The 17,282-nt window shown below is 48.3% G+C and overlaps 1 protein-coding gene across 5 annotated transcripts; it reads left to right on the top strand.

Moving 5' to 3' along the window:
- The first annotated feature begins 22 nt into the window (after nt 1-22).
- LOC105468812 (potassium channel tetramerization domain containing 21) lies at nt 23-16,860 on the top strand. Of its 5 annotated transcripts, XM_071075364.1 has the most exons (3): nt 6,927-7,324; nt 7,420-7,884; nt 13,515-16,860. In XM_071075364.1, exons 2-3 carry the CDS (start codon nt 7,863-7,865, stop codon nt 14,324-14,326), a joined length of 834 nt encoding a protein of 277 aa, XP_070931465.1. In that variant the 5' UTR covers nt 6,927-7,324; nt 7,420-7,862; the 3' UTR covers nt 14,327-16,860. The 5 variants fall into 5 exon arrangements, with proteins under 5 accessions (XP_011717505.1, XP_011717506.1, XP_070931466.1 ...); XM_011719203.3 differs by lacking the exons at nt 6,927-7,324; nt 7,420-7,884 and adding an exon at nt 23-149; XM_011719204.3 differs by lacking the exons at nt 6,927-7,324; nt 7,420-7,884 and adding an exon at nt 504-788.
- Nucleotides 16,861-17,282: the final 422 nt, after the last annotated feature.

Below are 17,282 nucleotides of genomic sequence, written 5' to 3'. Positions count from 1 at the left end.
GCGAGGAGCCCAGAGAGAACTACCAGTCCCGGAAGGCGGCGCGCGGACCCCGGACCGCCACGCCCCTGGGCTGGGCTCCGACCCTCCGCCCTCCTCGCAAAGCTGCGCTGGCCGCTTGCGGAGGGGAGGCTGCAGAGCGAGGGCAGGAGGTGGGTGCGGCGCGGCCGGGGTCGCGGGGCTCGGGGACTACCGGCGAGGGTACATGGGCCCACTGGGCACCTGTCTTACCATGAGACTAATCTATCCCAGCCTCGCCATTCCCATCTGTGAAATGGGGATGGCAGTGCCTGTGGCTGCGGGGGAGGGGGCGCGTTTCGGCGCGAGGTGAGCCGAAGTGGGCAGAGCTCTTAGAGGGGTGGGGCTGGTGGGAGGAGCTAGGGCGGATGGTGATAGTCGGAAAAGCCCGGATAATGAGGGTCGGGACTGTGGGAGTAGTCCTTGGTGGATGGGACAAGGAGGGGCGGGGTATCTGGGTCGGGGTGGGGCACTTGTCAGGTCGGAGTCGGGGCTCTAGAACTGGGGAGTGGGTGCGGAAAAAGCCGATGAGGCCAGCCTGGGTGGGACTGGTGAAGGAAGGGCAGAGACACAGATGACAGGGAACTCGCCCCGGTCTGGAGAGCCCTGGGCCGGCAGCGCTGTGGCGGCGTGGGCAAAAGCCTGTGATGCATAGAACACCTCCCTTTACTGACTGGAAATAGAGTCCATCCCCGAGCTCAGTGCGGCACACCCGTGATCTCCTTGACCTCTTACGCCCTGGAAAGTAGAGGCGTCACCATAGCAGTTGACAGGTGAGGAATGTGAGACTCAGAAGGGACTTGCCTAAAACCACTCAGGACTCCTTACTTCAAATACCTTGCTTTTTTCCCTGCACTCGGGAAGGCAGGGGTTTAGCTTGGCATGGCAGGCAGGAAAGAAAGAAAAGTTTTGATGCCCTGACCTTCGCAAATTTTCTGGCAGGACCAATCCCCCCAACCCTTCCGAATGGCAGCCTGTAAGGCAGCCCTCGTATGGTACTGTGAGGATGAAATGAGATGGATTTGAAAGCACAGTGTTTATAACTTACTCTTTGGAGGAGACGGTAGGAAGAGAGCAGTTTGAAATGGGGTGCTGGTGCCTGAGGAAAAGCACAAGTTGAAGCGTGAGAGTGAGCTGAGAAGGTGAAGGAAAGTTCTGGAAGGGGTTAGGGGATGGTAGTGGTGGTTGGAGGTCTACGCCAGGTGAAAGAATACCTTGCCGTGCCAGATTCTGTGGTGTCCTTCTTCCAGCCCACCTCTCTCTCCTCCTGCCTTTTGCGCAACTCATTCTGGGGTCCCTGTGTCTAAAGCACCTTTTCTCTCCCTACCTATGGGTTGTGATGGTAATAGAGCAGCCTATGGGCTTCTTAGAGATATGGACTGGGCAAGACCATTATAGATGCAGCTGTCTGATGTGGGGTGATCAGGAAGGGGAGGTGAAGAAAGGGTAGTCGTCCTGAGGGCTTCAAGGCAGAGTCCTTTCCCCGGTGGGGTAAGGTGGGGAAGTCTCCGACTTACTGGAAGACACAGTAGTCACTCTGAGCATTGTCTTTCTTGAAATTTACCCAGCCACTTGCTATCCATTCCCTTACGTAGTGGAAACTCTTGCATTTACTCCCAAGTAATCACCTCGGCCTTGTCACATGCCTTTAGATTTCAGATTGAAAATTCAAGAGAGCATTTCAAAATTAGAAAGTTTTAAAAATCCAGGTGGGGAAAATGGATCTGACTAAACAGGAGAGAAATTTCTTCCTCTTTCCCTATTCTGCATGCTTCTGTGGATATAGAAAGGGGCACCCCCAGCCCCAGCAGGGGAGCCAGGCATCCATTTACTTAAGTAAAGTTGGCGGTGGTAAGGGGTTAGAATAAAATTCTCCGGAGATGCAGAGAAGGAATGAATTCCAGCTGAGAGACCTGGCCGACGCATGGGATTTATCTTCAAGGTCCAGGCAGAGGGGATGGCAGATGCCAAATTGCAGAAGTTGAAGAGGGCCTGGTATGGTTGGTCTGTAAAGTAGGTATGTAATAGTATCTACTTCATCTGTGAGACTGAAAGAGATTAACATGTATAAAGTACCTAGCACGGTAATAACTGCTCAATAAATGTTAGCCATTATTATTACTGTTGTAGTGTTTGTTATTGTTACAATCATCATCTGCCCAGGAACGTGCCTAGGGCTGCACAGCTAGTAAGGGGCAGGGGATGATTCAAATACAAACCCAAGTAATGCCGAATACCTTGCATGGTCTGCGCCTACCCCACACAGCCTCTCCAGTTCTTTTTTTTCTTTTCTTTTTTTTTTTTCTTTTGAGACAGGGTCTTGCTCTATTGCCCAAGCTGGAGTGCACTGGTGTGATCTCGGCTCACTGCAGCCTGACCTCCCAGGCTCAAGCAATCTAACTTTTTTTTTCTCTGTAGAAACGAGGTCTCATTATGGTGTCCAGGGTGGTCTCTCAAACTCCAGAACTCAAACGATCCTCCCACCTGGGCCTTCCAAGTGCTGGGATTACAGGCATGAGCCACTGCGCCTGGCCTCTCTCCAGTTCTTTCTGCCCATCCTTGACATTTCTGAGGCCCAGGAGTGGCCTTTGTCAACATTCACAGTGAGTCATGACAGGAGTTTCTTTCCTGCTGGGGTACAGAGATTCTGGGTTCGTGACGAGGCAGGAAAAACAAGGCCTGAACAGCCATCTTCTCCCAGGCAGAATCACAGCACAGAAGATAGGCAGCACAGAAGATAGGCGGGCACAGTGGCTCACGCCTGTAATCCCAGCACTTTGGGAGGCCGAGGTGGGTGGATCACTTGAGGTCAGGAGCTTGAGATCAGCCTGGCCAACATGGTGAAACCCTGTCTCTACTAAAAATACAAGAATTAGACAGGCGTGTGGCACGCTTCTGTAATCCCAGCTATTCAGGAGGCTGAGGCAGAAGAATCGCTTTAACCTGGGAGGTGGAGGTCACAGTGAGCCGAGATCATGCCACTGAACTCCAGCCTGGGTGACAGAGTGAAACTCCGTCTCAAAAAAAAAAAATGGCCTAGTGGTGTGGTTTCTGTGGGTAGTGGGTCTATCCAGACTGCCCACCCGGACTTAGATTCTAACTCCTCCACCACTTAGCCCTGGTTGGCATCCTCACCCTTCAAAATTCAGCAACACTCGGGAAGGAAAATTATGAACTTTTCACACTTCTAAGTAGTAGTAGTAAATCTGTAACTTATTAAGTCTGGCTATTTATTGGGGTCTGGCACTGTGACTGTAGCTTTACATCTATTGGCCCTATGAAGGATGTATTCTTCTCCCTTCTTTTAAAATACAAATATTTTTAAAATTTTCAAGCTTACATTAAAGCTTAAAGTACAACCCTTAACCTAGATACGCCAATTCACAATTTGCCAGTTGTGCTTTTACACAAACACACACTTTTTGGGCCAAATTGTTTAAAAGTAAGTTACAGACATGTTTATTGACGTTTGACCCCTAAATTCTTCAACATGTATCCCTGATAAGGACATTCTACTACATAACCATAATACATTATGCATTATAAGCAAGAAGTCAGTATTACCCAATGTAATAGTTATTAAAAATTTTCTGCCAGGTGCAATGGGTCATGCCTGTAACCCCAGCACTTTGGGAGGCCAAGGCGGACAGATTGCTTGAGCCCAGGAGTTCAAGACCAGCCTGGGCAACATAGTGAAACCCCATCTCTACAAAAACTACAAAATTTAGCAGGATGTGGTAGCATGCACCTGTAGTCCCAGCTACTTGGGAAGATCACCTGAGCCTGGGGATGTCAAGGCTGCAATGAACCATGATTGCACCACTGCACTCCAGCCTGGGCGACGGAGTAAGACCCTGTCTCAAAAAAGAAAAAAAATTATAATTGCCCAAAAATACCGTATATAGTTTCTGGTTTTTAAAATCAGATCCAGTCAAGATGTACATATTGCATTTTATTATATCTCTTTTATCAACTCATTTAATCTAAATAGAGCCCCTTGGCACGGTGGCTTATGTCTGTAATCCCAACATTTTGGGAGGCCAAGATGGGCGGATCACTTGAGGTCAGGAGTTTGAGACCAGCCTGGCCAACATGGTGAAACCCCATCTCAACTAAAAATACAAAAATTAGCCGGACATGGTGGTGCGTGCCTATACTCCCAGCTACTCAGGAGGCTGAGGCAGGAGATGCTTGTACCCGGGAGATGGAGGTTGCAGTGAGCCGAGATTGTGCCACTGCACTCCAGCCTGGGCAACAGAGTGTGACTGTATCTCAAATAAGTAAATAAATAAATAGAGCTTCTCCACCTATTTAAATATGTTTGATTGGTTTATCAATGATTAGATTTGGGTTAGATTTGAGTTTTTGGCAATATGTGTACTTACTGCATGTCAGGAGAATATGATGTCAGGGTCTTAGTATCCATGAATGCTACATTTGATTATTAGGTAAGATCATGGCAACCTGATCTCTCTATTGTAAGGGTACATTTTTCTCTCTTACAATTAATAAGTAATCTGTGAAGTGATTCTCTGAGTCTGTTATAATTATGTGTTCCTGATAACCTTTCACACCACATCCCTGGATCATCCTTGCTTGAATAGCAACACTGAGGGTTGCAAATTGTAATTTTCTAATTCTACCATTCCTTCTGTGTTTATTAGCTAGTATTCTTTTTTATAGAATAAATTTTCCCTGTCTCTATCTTTCTCACTCCCTTCTTCTCACCCTCTCTTTGGGGAATAACATTATGGACTTCTGTTTTTTGTTTGTTTGTTTGTTTTTGAGACAGGGTCTCACTCTGTTGCCCAGGCTGGAGTGCAGTGGTGCGATCTTGGCTCACTGCAACCTCCACTTCCCAGGTTCAAGCGATTCTCCTGCCTCAGTCTCCCAAGTAGCTGGCATAACAGGCACGCGTCACCCCGCCCAGCTATTTTTTTGTGTTTTTAGTAGAGATGAGGTTTTGCCATGTTAGCCAGGCTGGTCTTCCAACTCCTGACGTCAGGTGATCCGCCTGCCTCGGCCTCCCAAAGTGCTGAGATTACAGGCATAAGCTACCGCACCCATCCTGGACTCTTTGTTTTGTTTGTTTGTTTGTTTGTTTTTAAATCATTGGTTTATATGAACTCACCTTGAACTTTTCCTGTAAAAGTTCAGGAATCATCAGTTTCTCCAGGAAGCCCTGGTTTCTTTTAGAAGAGATGATGGGCCGGGCGCGGTGGCTCAAGCCTGTAATCCCAGCACTTTGGGAGGCCGAGGCGGGCGGATCACGAGGTCAGGAGATCGAGACCATCCTGGCTGACACGGTGAAACCCCGTCTCTACTAAAAAAAATACAAAAAACTAGCCGGGCGAGGTGGCAGGCGCCTGTAGTCCCAGCTACTGGGGAGGCTGAGGCAGGAGAATTGCGTGAACCCAGGAGGCGGAGCCTGCAGTGAGCTGAGATCCGGCCACTGCACTCCAGCCTGGGCGGCAGAGCGAGACTCCGTCTCAAAAAAAAAAAAAAAAAAAGAAGAGATGATGACATTCAGAAACAAAGATCCAGGGCTAGGTGTGTTTATTGCTACTGGGTGTCATTTCTAGGCTCTCTGAGTGAGCACAGCTAGGAAATGATGGATAGGTGATTGATAGATGATAGATGGACAATTTTCATTACTCAGTACGTTTATTGTTACAACAGCTAGTCCCCACCGACAGGATTGCATGGTAAGTCATTTCACTATGGAAGTAATGCTGATTATGGAAGTAATGCTGATTATGGAAGTGGACAGTAATGTAGGAAAAAAGGAAACTGCACAGAAAAGAGCCTTTGCCTACTCCAGGTCGCCATGAGTATACAGGCTGTTGGCTAGGCCCTCTGTGGCTGGGTTCAGCTTCCTGCCGAAGACCTCTAAAGGACTGGTTCTCTGAAGGGTGTCTAAACCAGAACTTCCCAGACGCCATGACTCTGAGATCAAGAATGCACATGAAGCCCTGGGCAAGGGATTCACACTCTTTGGGTCTGCTTTAGGTTGTCTTTGAAATAAAGACAATGTGATCAGTCCTGCCTGGGTCCCAGAGTTGTAAGGATCAATATATTTATCAATAGGTTTATTTTTAAACATTGCTAGTTGTGTCTCTTCACATTTGTTACCAAATTCCTTCTCTTCTCATTGTTTTAAAACCACGGAGTGAAATGTCATTGCTTTATAATCTGGTTTTAATACATTGTGCTAAGATGTCTTATTCAAATATTCTTTCAGGTTATCAGTCATCAGTGCTTCCAGATTAAAATTTTAATTATTTAAATCTTTTTTGAAAAATACTATTGAGATTTGGATTAGGACAACATAACAACTATAATTAATTGGGGGGTGGGCGGGCTTTGGAATAAGGCCTGGCTCTGTCACCCAAACCAGAGTGCAGTGGCACAATCTTGGCTCACTGCAACCTCCACCTACTGGGACAAAATCAATTATTAAAATAGAAGAAGTTCCTATAGCTATTATCACTAGGGAAATTACAGTGTTTTTAACCCTGGCCAACAGCTGGGGACAAATCTAAAATGTATATTGCTTATTATATCACAGTATCCCACAACCCCTCCCCCGAGTGCGAGGCGGTGACTATGCAGATGTGAGACATGCAGTTGCTCTCAGCCCACAAACTAGGCAGTGGTTCCCAAAAAAAATTGTTTTGTCACCCACAGGATGAAGATACCATGATCCAGTTCATGGACACCCAACTGAAACAAAAGGTTCACAACAATATATAATTGGTCACAGCCCACTTAACTGTATTGATGTCATGACTTGCCAGTAGGTCACAACCTTCATTTTTTTCCTGTTTATGGAGGTAAAACTTACGTATGGTAAAATTTACCCCCTTTTTTTTTTTTTTTTTTTTAATTGAGACACAGGTCTCACTATGTTTTCCAGGCTGGTCTTGAACTCCTGGGCTCAAGTGACCCTCCTGCCTTGGCCTCTCAAAGTACTGGGATTATAGGCATGAACCACCACAGCTGGCCAAAATTCACCCTTTTAGATGTGTACAGTTACATGAATTTTGACAGCCTTTATAAAGACATTTGACCACCACCACATCATATTACTTTGGTGCCAACCTAATAGAATATTCCCATCACTCCAAAATATGCCTTGTGTTTCTTTGTAGCCAGTCTTTTCTCTCCAACCCAGCCCCGGGAATTCGCTTAATCTGATTTCTGTCTTTATAGTTTTGCCTTTGCCAGAATGTTATACAAATAGAATCATGCACCATGTAACCTTCTGAGGCTGACTTCTTTCACTTGATGTAATGCTTTTGAAATTCAGGTATGTGGTAATGTCTTCTAGTAGTTCCTATATATTGCTGAGTCATATTCTGTTGTATGGATGTACTACAATTTGTTTATCTGTTTACATTTTAGTTGTTTCTGAGTTTGGGCAGTTATGAATAAGCTGCCATAAACATTCACATATGAGTCTTTGCATGGACATATGTCTCCATTTCTATGGCTGAAATATCTAGGAGCAGAGTCATTGCGTCATGGGATAATCGTATGCTGTATTAGTCCATTCTCAGACTGCTAATAATGACATACCCGAGACTGGGTAATTTATAAAGGAAAGAGGTTTAATTGATTCACAGTTCCACAGGACTAGGAAGGCCTCAGGAAACTTAAAATAATGGCAGAAGGGGAAGCAAACATGTCCTTCTTCACATGGCAGCAGCAAGGAGAAGTGCCAAGCAAAGGGGAAACCCCTTATAAAACCATCAGATCTCTTAAGAACTCACTCGCTATCACAAGAACAGCATGAGGAAAACCACCCCAATGATTCAATCATCTCCACCTAGTCCTGCCCTTGACACATGGGGATTATTACAATTCAAGGTGAGATTTGGGTGGGGACACAGCCAAACCATACCATGTGCCAAATTATTTTCAACAGTGGTTACCATTTGCCAGCAGTGTATGAGGTTTCCATTGTTCTGTGTACTCACCTTCATTTGGCATTGTCAGTTTTCATATGAGCCACTGTAATAGGTGTATAGTAGCATGTAATTGTGGTTTCAATTTTCATACTGTAATGACTAATGATATTGACCATCTTTTCATGTGATTGTCGTCATCTACATATCTTCTTTGCTGGAGTATTTGTTAGATCTTTTGTCTGGTTGTTTTTTTTTTTTTAAGTAGAGATAGGGTTTCGCCATGTTGGCCAGGCTGTTCTTGAACTCCTGGCCACAAGTGATCTGCCCGCCTCAGCCTCCCAAAGTGCTGGGATTACAGGCATGAGCCACTGCACCCAGCTTTGTCAGTTTTTTAATTGGGTTATTTTCTTACTGAGTTACTGAGTTTTGAGAGTTCTTTATATATTCTGGTTGACAATCCTTTATCAGATAGGTGTTTTGCAAATATTTTCTCCGTGTCTTATTCTTTCATTTCCTTAACAGTGTCTTTTGAAGAGCAGACGTTTTTTATTTGGATGAAGTCTAGTTTATTGATGTTTTTAATGGTGTGTCCCTTTTAGGTCCTATCCAAGAAATCTTCGCCTAATCCACAGTTGCAAAGATTTTCTCCTAGAAGTTGTGTAGTTTTAAATTTTATATTTAGGTCTATGATCTGTTTTGAGTTTATTTTTCATATATGGCATAAGAGATGGACCAAGGTTCTTTTTTCCCCATATGGATGTCCACTGATCTGCATTTTGATAGAGCCAGGGAAGAGGGCTATGTGCAAAGCAGATCACTGCAGATGGAACGGTGAGTGCTGCCAGAGGGGGTTGTGCAGGGCACCAGGAAGCCCTGAGAGGAGAGCTGTTAACCTGCTGGAGATTGGGGACAGCCATACAGAGGTGATGACTCATAGGCTGGGCCTGAAAGGTAGACAGCAGAGAGAAGGTAGACAAGGGTGGTCTAGGGACAGCAAAGGCAGAGCAGGTGACAGCATGAAGGAGACTGACTCAGTGGTGTCCGGAGTGTGTGGAGGAGGTCAGGGTTAGACATGAGAGGGGAAGAGGAAGGTGGTTTGGGCAGGGCCGGTGCTTCAGGGAGGTCTGCAGACCAGAAAGGAAGGTAGACAGAAGGCAGGGAGCCGAGTGAGGATGTAGGGGTGAAGGGGGCAGGGATGAGGCCTGAGCTCTGGGAGTAGCTATAGGGATGGGTTCAAGGAGACAGTCAAGAAAACCTGTAGGGCTGGAGTTGGGGCTGCCTCCCTCAGGCAGTTGGGTGGCTGAGAAGAGTTCACAGCAGAGTTAGGGGCAGAGGAATGCACAGGTGAGGCTTCTGGTACCTGTGTTACTGCTGGAGGGTCTTGACTATGAGTTGTCCAGGTCCTTGGCATTTTGAACAAAGTAGCAGAGGGGCTGGACGTGGTAACCCCCACACTTTGGGAGGCCTAGATCGGCGGATCAGTTGAGGTCAGTCCAAGACCACCCTGGCCAACATAGTGAAATCTGTCTCTACTAAAAAAAAATAATAAAAAGAGTAGCAGGGGAATGAAATGCAGGAACGAAGCAGCGAAAGCAGGAATTAAAGTGAGAAAGCACTCCACAGGGTAGGAGTGCCGGAGCAAGGAACTCAAAGGCCCAGTTACAAAGTTCTCTGGGCTTTAAGTACCCCATTTGAGGTTCTTATCAGCTACCCCTTATCTGGACGAAGGATTTAGTCTGTGGCTAATTAAAGGCTGAAGTGAATGGGCACCCTATGCAGATAGAGGGATGGTCCCAATCTAAGGCCCCCTCCCTTTCCATCTGAGACATGGTGGAGTGGGAGGGTTGCTGGGAGAGAAGCGTTTTGATCGTTTGTCACCCAGCTGGGGAGATGGGGTTTTTCCTCTTGGTTCAGCTTTAGGAATTTGGAGTTAATTGGCCTTAGGGTCCCTGCCCCCAGACCCAGGGTTTTCCTTTTGATCCAGCTTTGGGAAGTCAGCAGAATTGGCCTCAGATTTTTTGCCCCCAGACCTTGGTGTTTTCTCTTTCATGAAGTTAGCACAAATTGGCCCGGTTCCGTGTCTCCAGACCCTGTTCTCGTGCCTCGCTTGCAGAATATCCAGGTGGAGGTGGCCAGGAGGCAGCTGGGAAGCTATGGGGGGCTGAGGCTCAGCGGTGTTAGTTCCCACTACCTGACTGCAAACCTCCGCCGACTCATGAAGCTCCCCTTGTGTCGTGTCATTGTGCCTTTTGTAGCAGGGCCGTAGATTTGTGATGATGGACACTGTGGCCTTGTGACTAGAAGATAGGGGCTTAGACCAGGCACGATGGCTCACGCCTATAATCCTAACACTTGGGGAGGCCAAGGCAGACAGATCACAAGGTCAAGAGATCGAAACCATCCTGGCCAACACGGTGAAATCCCATCTCTACTAAAAATACAAAAATAAATTAGCCAGGTGTGGTGGTATGTGCCTGTAATCGCAGCTACTTGGGAGGCTGAGGCAGGAGTATCGCTTGAATTCTGGGAGGCAGAGGTTGTAGTGAGCTGAGATCGCACCACTGCACTGTAGCCTGGTGCCAGCGAGACTCTGTCTAAAAAAAAAAAAAAAAAAAAAAAAGAAGGGCTTGGAGGACTGAGCTCTGTGACTCAATAGGTAAGGGGAGATTACCACAGAGAGCTTCCTATACTCGGAGCAGGAGACCTGCCTGCTAGCCAGCGTCTGCCCTGACTGCCTGTACAACTGTGCTGCTCTCCCCAGACAAATGACTGGGAGCCATGACATCATCGGGGGCACAGGAAAGCAGGTGCTCTGCTGCTTTTGCAAGCAGAGAAATAGGAGTTTGGGCACCTATCCAGGGGTCCCAGGGAATGCCCTGTTGCTCCTGACCTCCCCTGCCTGTAATGCTCTGAGCACTTCAGCACTAACGCATGGAAGAGATAAGGGTCTGTGGACCATGGAACTGTCCATGTCCTCTCTGACACCTGCTCCTTTTCCTGCCATGGAGTTGAACCACTTCACAGAGCCTGGGCCTGAAACCCAGTGTTGGGAGGGGGGTGTTTGTTTTCGAGGAGAAAGAGAGACTGAAACTAGAACATGCACATTTCTATCCAGAAAGAATAAAAAGAGGGCAACAGGGAAGAAGATTCTGGACTAAGTAAAGGGGACCCACTCCTGGGTCCAGCTCCTGCCTGGGCCCTCTGGAGACAGAATTGGCCAGATTCAGCCCTGAGTCACAGCACCCTCCCCAGTTGCTGCCTGGCAGTCAGTCTCCACAGCAGCAGCCACGCCCCCAGTGGCGGCTCGCCCACACCTCTGTGGGACCTCCCCACCGTCTCACAGCCCATCTGCTCCAGGCTTCTACTGACAATTTTGTATTTCACATGGGCTCATTTCTCCTCAAACACTCCAGATGGGGAATGCCTTTCTACAATATCAAAGTGCCCTGTTAGACTGGGGAGGACTCATGAGGAGACATACCCCCGCCCCCGCCAGAGAGTCGAGCATGGCAGCCGAATATCTCACACTGGCATGGCCCCCATCCTCTGGAGAAAGGAGGCCTCAGTGCAGTCGGCCTCTTCAGGAGGCAGAAATGTTGAGAAGTTCTTGCCACCCCTGCTGGGTAACTTTGGGGAGGTGCCTCCTCAAACCTCTGTTTCTCCATCTAGACAGTAAGCATGCTTGGCAGGATGGGTTTTTGTTTATTTGTTTTTTGAGACCAGGTCTCACTCTGTCTCCCAGGCTGGAGTACTGTGGCGTAATCACGGCTCACTGCAGCCTCGACCTCCCAGACTCAAGCGATCCTCCCACCTTAGCCTCCCAAGTAGCTAGGACTACAGGTACTCGCCACCACACCCTGCTTTGTTGTTGTTGTTGTTGTTGTTGTTGTTGTAGTAGAGACAGGGTTTCGCCATGTTGGCCAGACTGGTCTCAAACTCCTGAGCTCGCCTCGGCCTCCCAAAGTGCTGGGATTACAGGTGTGAGCCACTGTGTCTGCCAGCCAGATAGTTTTTGATGGACCAAGGTTCATTCCCAATGGTCTCCCACATCTTCTACCTGTCTTGTCACTGTGCCTTCATTCTCTCTTGTCTCCTCTACCAGCACAGGCTCTTCTGGGGGTAATCCTGGGGCCAGTTCCTGTTGGCATCCCTACCTGCCATGTAGGGGAAGGATGACCGAGTCTGTCCACAGGCTGGCTCTGGGGATGGTATAGTGTTGGAAGCTGCAACTGAGATCTCCTGTTTTCTAGAACATGTGGTGAAGGAGATGTGCCAGCCATAGATGGTGACAGCTGGGAGATCGGGGGGCTTTGTTAAGGAGTGGATAGGTTACCTTCAGGAGGGTGCTCTGACAGAGTCCTGCATTTGCACTGACCTTGCAGCCAGTTTCAGAGAAGCTTGGGGTGTTATGACAGCAAAGGACAGGCCACCAGGAGCCAAGAGCATTTTCATGGCAAGGCAAGTCAGCATGGGAGCAGTGAAAGTCTAGAAAGGATTGTCATTTGCAGTCCGGACAGCTGAATGACCTACTGTGGGCCTTGAAGATAGATGGAAATGACACTAATCATGGCCATTCGTTGTCAAATCTTTGAGAGAAAAATAATTAAATTCAGCAGTGTCATTGGTACAGAAGGAGGAGCACTGAGCCTGGATGCATAAATCTCAGACCATTTGTTGAGTACTTAGAACATACCGATCTGTGGCTAGTAAGCATTTACACATTTTTCTTTCATATAAAGGAAACTGAGTTTGAATCCTGGCGAGGCACTTCGCCTTTCTGAGCTTGAGGAATGAATCCTGGCACAGTTTTCCTCATCTGCACAACAGGGATGGATGATTATATTGTCTATGTCAAAAGATAATACAACTTTTCTTTTTTTGAGACAGAGTTTCACTCTTGTTGCCCAGCCTGGAGTGCAATGGCGCAGTCTCAGCTCACTGCAGCCTCCACCCCCTGAGTTCAAACGATTCTCCTGCCTCAGCCTCCTGAACAGCTGGGATTACAGGTGCCTGCCACCATGCCCAGCTAATTTTTGTATTTTTAGTAGAGATGGGGTTTCACCATATTGGTCAGTCTGATCTTGAACTCCTTACCTCAGGTGATCCACCCACCTCAGCCTCCCTAAGTGCTGGGATTACAGGCGTGAGCCACCGTGCCCAGCTGATAGAACTATTATGCAAGCAAATATATGTATAAACACGTAGCATAGCTTTCAGTCCAGGCACGTTTTCCTTTCTTTCTTTAGACCAGTGGTTCTCTATTCTAACTGAACATTTAGAATCACTAAGGGAACTCTTTCAAAAAACCAGTGCTGGGGCAGTATTCCAGACCAATTAGAACAGAACATCGGCAGGGGGACCCAGGCTTTAGGGGTCCTTTCCTTTCTTTTCCTGTTTCCTTTCCCTTTCTCCTTTCTCCCTAGTGAAGCTAATGTACTTTGCACAGTGTTAACAATTATCACCCATTCATCAGGTATTAATTCATTTCAATCCCAAGGGCATAGGCTTGATGTACAATAAGGAGTTAAGGACTGTGAGTTCTCAGATGAGGTTTGGTTATAGTCATTTCTCACTTGTCACCCTCTCCAGGGCCACTTCCAGCAACCCAGTCTCCTGCCATGTCCGACCCCATCACGCTGAACGTCGGGGGGAAGCTCTATACAACCTCATTGGCAACCCTGACCAGCTTCCCTGACTCCATGCTAGGTGCCATGTTCAGCGGGAAGATGCCCACCAAGAGGGACAGCCAAGGCAACTGCTTCATTGACCGTGACGGCAAAGTGTTCCGCTATATCCTCAACTTCCTGCGGACCTCCCACCTTGACCTGCCCGAGGACTTCCAGGAGATGGGCCTGCTCCGCAGGGAGGCCGACTTCTACCAGGTGCAGCCCCTGATTGAGGCCCTGCAGGAGAAGGAAGTGGAGCTCTCCAAGGCCGAGAAGAATGCTATGCTCAACATCACACTGAACCAGCACGTGCAGACGGTCCACTTCACTGTGCGCGAGGCGCCCCAGATCTACAGCCTCTCCTCCTCCAGCATGGAGGTCTTCAACGCCAACATCTTCAGCACCTCCTGCCTCTTCCTCAAACTCCTTGGCTCTAAGCTCTACTACTGCTCCAATGGCAATCTCTCGTCCATCACCAGCCACTTGCAGGACCCCAACCACCTGACTCTGGACTGGGTGGCCAATGTGGAGGGCCTGCCAGAGGAGGAGTACACCAAGCAGAACCTCAAGAGGCTCTGGGTGGTGCCTGCCAACAAGCAGATCAACAGTTTCCAGGTCTTCGTGGAGGAGGTACTGAAAATCGCTCTGAGCGATGGCTTCTGCATCGATTCTTCTCACCCACACGCTCTGGATTTTATGAACAATAAGATTATTCGATTAATACGGTACAGGTAAAAGGACCCCAACAGCATTGGAGACGGGGAGTCCCAAGAAGCTCATGTCAGCCAGGTCTTGGAGGGCATCTCGCCAGTGATGCGAGGCAGGGGACTGTACTAATCTGTATTAATTGTGTAGCAGGACTTGATTCCCCCCATGATGAAGTCCACCTTTTGGAATCCATTGTCCTCTGAACAGAACCACCTTTTTTCTTGCCATTTTGAGCTGCAGATGGGCTATTGTGACAAGTGAAGAGTCAGCTGATGTGTACTAAAGGAGGCCACAGGAGGATTTTCCAGCCGGGACAAAGGAGTGGCGGCTTTCTCCTGGGCTCCACCCATCTGTACCACTAGCCAGTGCCGCGTTTATCCATCTGTAAGAAGGCCCTGCTGGAGAGGATGGGATGAGAACAAGAGGCTACCTCTAGTTAACCACGACATAAAGTCCCCAGCAGTTCCTGTCACACCTGCTCCTCCCTCCCTAGGGTGCATCGATAATTGTGAATGTTTGCCCAGGGGTGACCGTGTTTGGCTGGCTTGGAATGCCATGCATTCTCAGAGCCCTGTTAGTGTCCCCTCCTGGGGGACAGAGATGAGGTGTGGCAGGGTCTAGAGGAATGAGTGTCCAGGCAGAGTTCAGAAGGTAGGAATGTGCCTCTTGATGGGGCTGAATCAAGGGATTCCTGGCTTCAGAAAGGGTCTGCTATCTCTGCAAAGATGTGCAAGAGTCTGGAGCCAGTGTAATGAAAGGCGCTTCCAAATCCAGTCTGTCGCCTGACTTTTGTCATTGTTTTCCCAAAAATTTGAGGTATCATTGAAACAGGTCATTTTAAACAAATATATTATGGATTCTCAGGGTTAGAAATAATTCGATGATTATTTCTCCCTCCCCCACCCCTAGAACACCCCAGCACATCTGAGGATGAGCGCCTCTCCCTGGGCACCAGCAAGTGATCACCTTGGCCTGCTTGCATACCTCAGCTCATAGGTAGTGCGCCATCCCCAAGGCAGCTCCTGCCATGGTTGGACGGTGCTGACTGTTAGAAAGTTCTTCCCTATATTGAGCCAAAATCTGTTCTGCCACTTGCTGGATCTTGGTGGCAGACCTTCGCTTTCACCCAGTTACATATCTTTGCTTTCAAAATAGTCACCTTGAGAGGCCAGAAATTTTTCTGAAAACATTATTACTCAGAATTCAGATTCCCCTCTGGGATCTGTCTTCAGAATCAAAGTTAGCTCTTTTCTATCCCCTGTAAGTCGTCCCCTTTTGTTATAGCTTCATCTCGTTTGTGACCCCCATTTCACCCACCTTCCTCACAAGCTATGGCTCCATATGCCTTTTGACCATTTTCTGTTGGAAGAGGAAGATTCGCGGCCCCTGAGGAGATCCGGAAGAAAGAGACAGGGTCTCCGAGCGTGCTGTGCAGCAAGGAGCCCAGGAGTGGTGTGGACCATAATAGTGCCCTTAGGGTAAATGTGTGGCCCCTAAGACCCTGCCCTCAGGAAGGCGGCCTTCCCCTGCAGTCCTGTGTCCTACCCCTTGGTCTCCGTGGGGTGCCATCCAGGGCAAGCAACCCAAGCACTGCTTCCCACCGGGTGATGAGCTGTGCAGGCCTCCAAACTGCACGTCATGATTCATCCCTAAAGTGAGCTTGGCCTTGAGAGTCCCAGGGTCCTCCCCCCGGGCAAGGGTCCTCAGACAAAGCCAAGGAAGTCTGGTGACACAGGCACCCATGGGAGGTGGGCCCAGAAAGGGGCTTCCCGTAGATAAGCCCTGTGAGTAGGGAGCTTGTACACTGGGCCATGGGCAGAGCCAGCTCCCTTGAGCAGTAAAGGCCCTTTCCCCCCTAAATGGGACCCAGGAGTCTCTCTGACAGCTTTTCTGCCAGGTGCAGTGGCTCATGCCTGTAATCCCAACACTGGGAGGCTGAGGCGGGAAGATCACCTGAGGTCAGGAGTTCAAGACCAGCCTGGCCAACATGGTGAAACCCCACCTCTGCTAAAAATACAAAAATTAGCTGGGCATGGTGGCAGGCGCCTATAACCACAGCTATTTGGGAGGCTGATGCAGGAGAATCTCTTGAACCCAGATAGCAGAGGTTGCAGTGAGCTGAGAGTGTGCCATTGCACTCCAGCCTGGACGGCAGAGTGAGACTCCATCCCAAAAACAAACAGCTGTCCCAGGCCAAGAGTACTTGGGAAAGCCCTTCATGGAGAACCCAGTTTAGACCAAGTAGCAAAAGCTGTGGTCACAACAAAACAATGTGAGGAAGAAATCTTACAAATCACCACTGCCCTTTTTCCTTTTCCATAAAATTGTCCATCTTTTCGGTGCTCCCTAATCCAAGCAGCTTGACTTTAGAGAAATTGCAGAAGCAGTGAAGCCTCTAACATGCTGTGTGACTTTATGTAAGTCACTCACCTCACTGAGCCACCTCCATTTCTTCATCTGTGAAATGGGCATAACAGTAATACATAACCCTACCTACCTCACAGGGCTGTTGTGAGGATCAAATGAAATAATGTACGTGAGAATACAGTATAAATGATAAAGGACTGTTATTCTTTTGTGTCTGCTTACAACGGGGAAAAACACTGGTCTTGAGTCACAGTGACGTGGGTTTGAATCCAGAGCTCCAAGGCTCTGTAACCTTGGACAAGTCACTGAACGTCTCTGATTTGTTTCCTCATCAGGCAAAAACCCCTTCCAGGGTTATGCAACTTAAACGAGCTGGTGTCTGTGAAAATTCCGAGCTAGGCCTGGCACCCAGGAGCTCAGTGCTCTTGCAGGAGGTAGTCAGGGTGAACTCTTGGCGGGGGCTAGGAGTTCCAGGAGAGTAGTTTAACAAGCCCTTACGGAGCACTTGCTGTGTCGGTCCTGAGGACGGGAATAGCCACGAATAAGCTCAGCTAAGTTCAGCCTGGAGAAAGTTTAGAGCTTCACACAGCGTGCTGTGGGAACTCAGGGAAAGGGC

This window comes from Macaca nemestrina, chromosome 12 (assembly GCF_043159975.1).
Source record: "Macaca nemestrina isolate mMacNem1 chromosome 12, mMacNem.hap1, whole genome shotgun sequence".
NCBI classification, from domain to species: Eukaryota; Metazoa; Chordata; class Mammalia; order Primates; family Cercopithecidae; genus Macaca; species Macaca nemestrina.
Note: the sequence above shows the minus strand (reverse complement) of the source record. Positions and strands in the feature narration are given on the sequence as shown.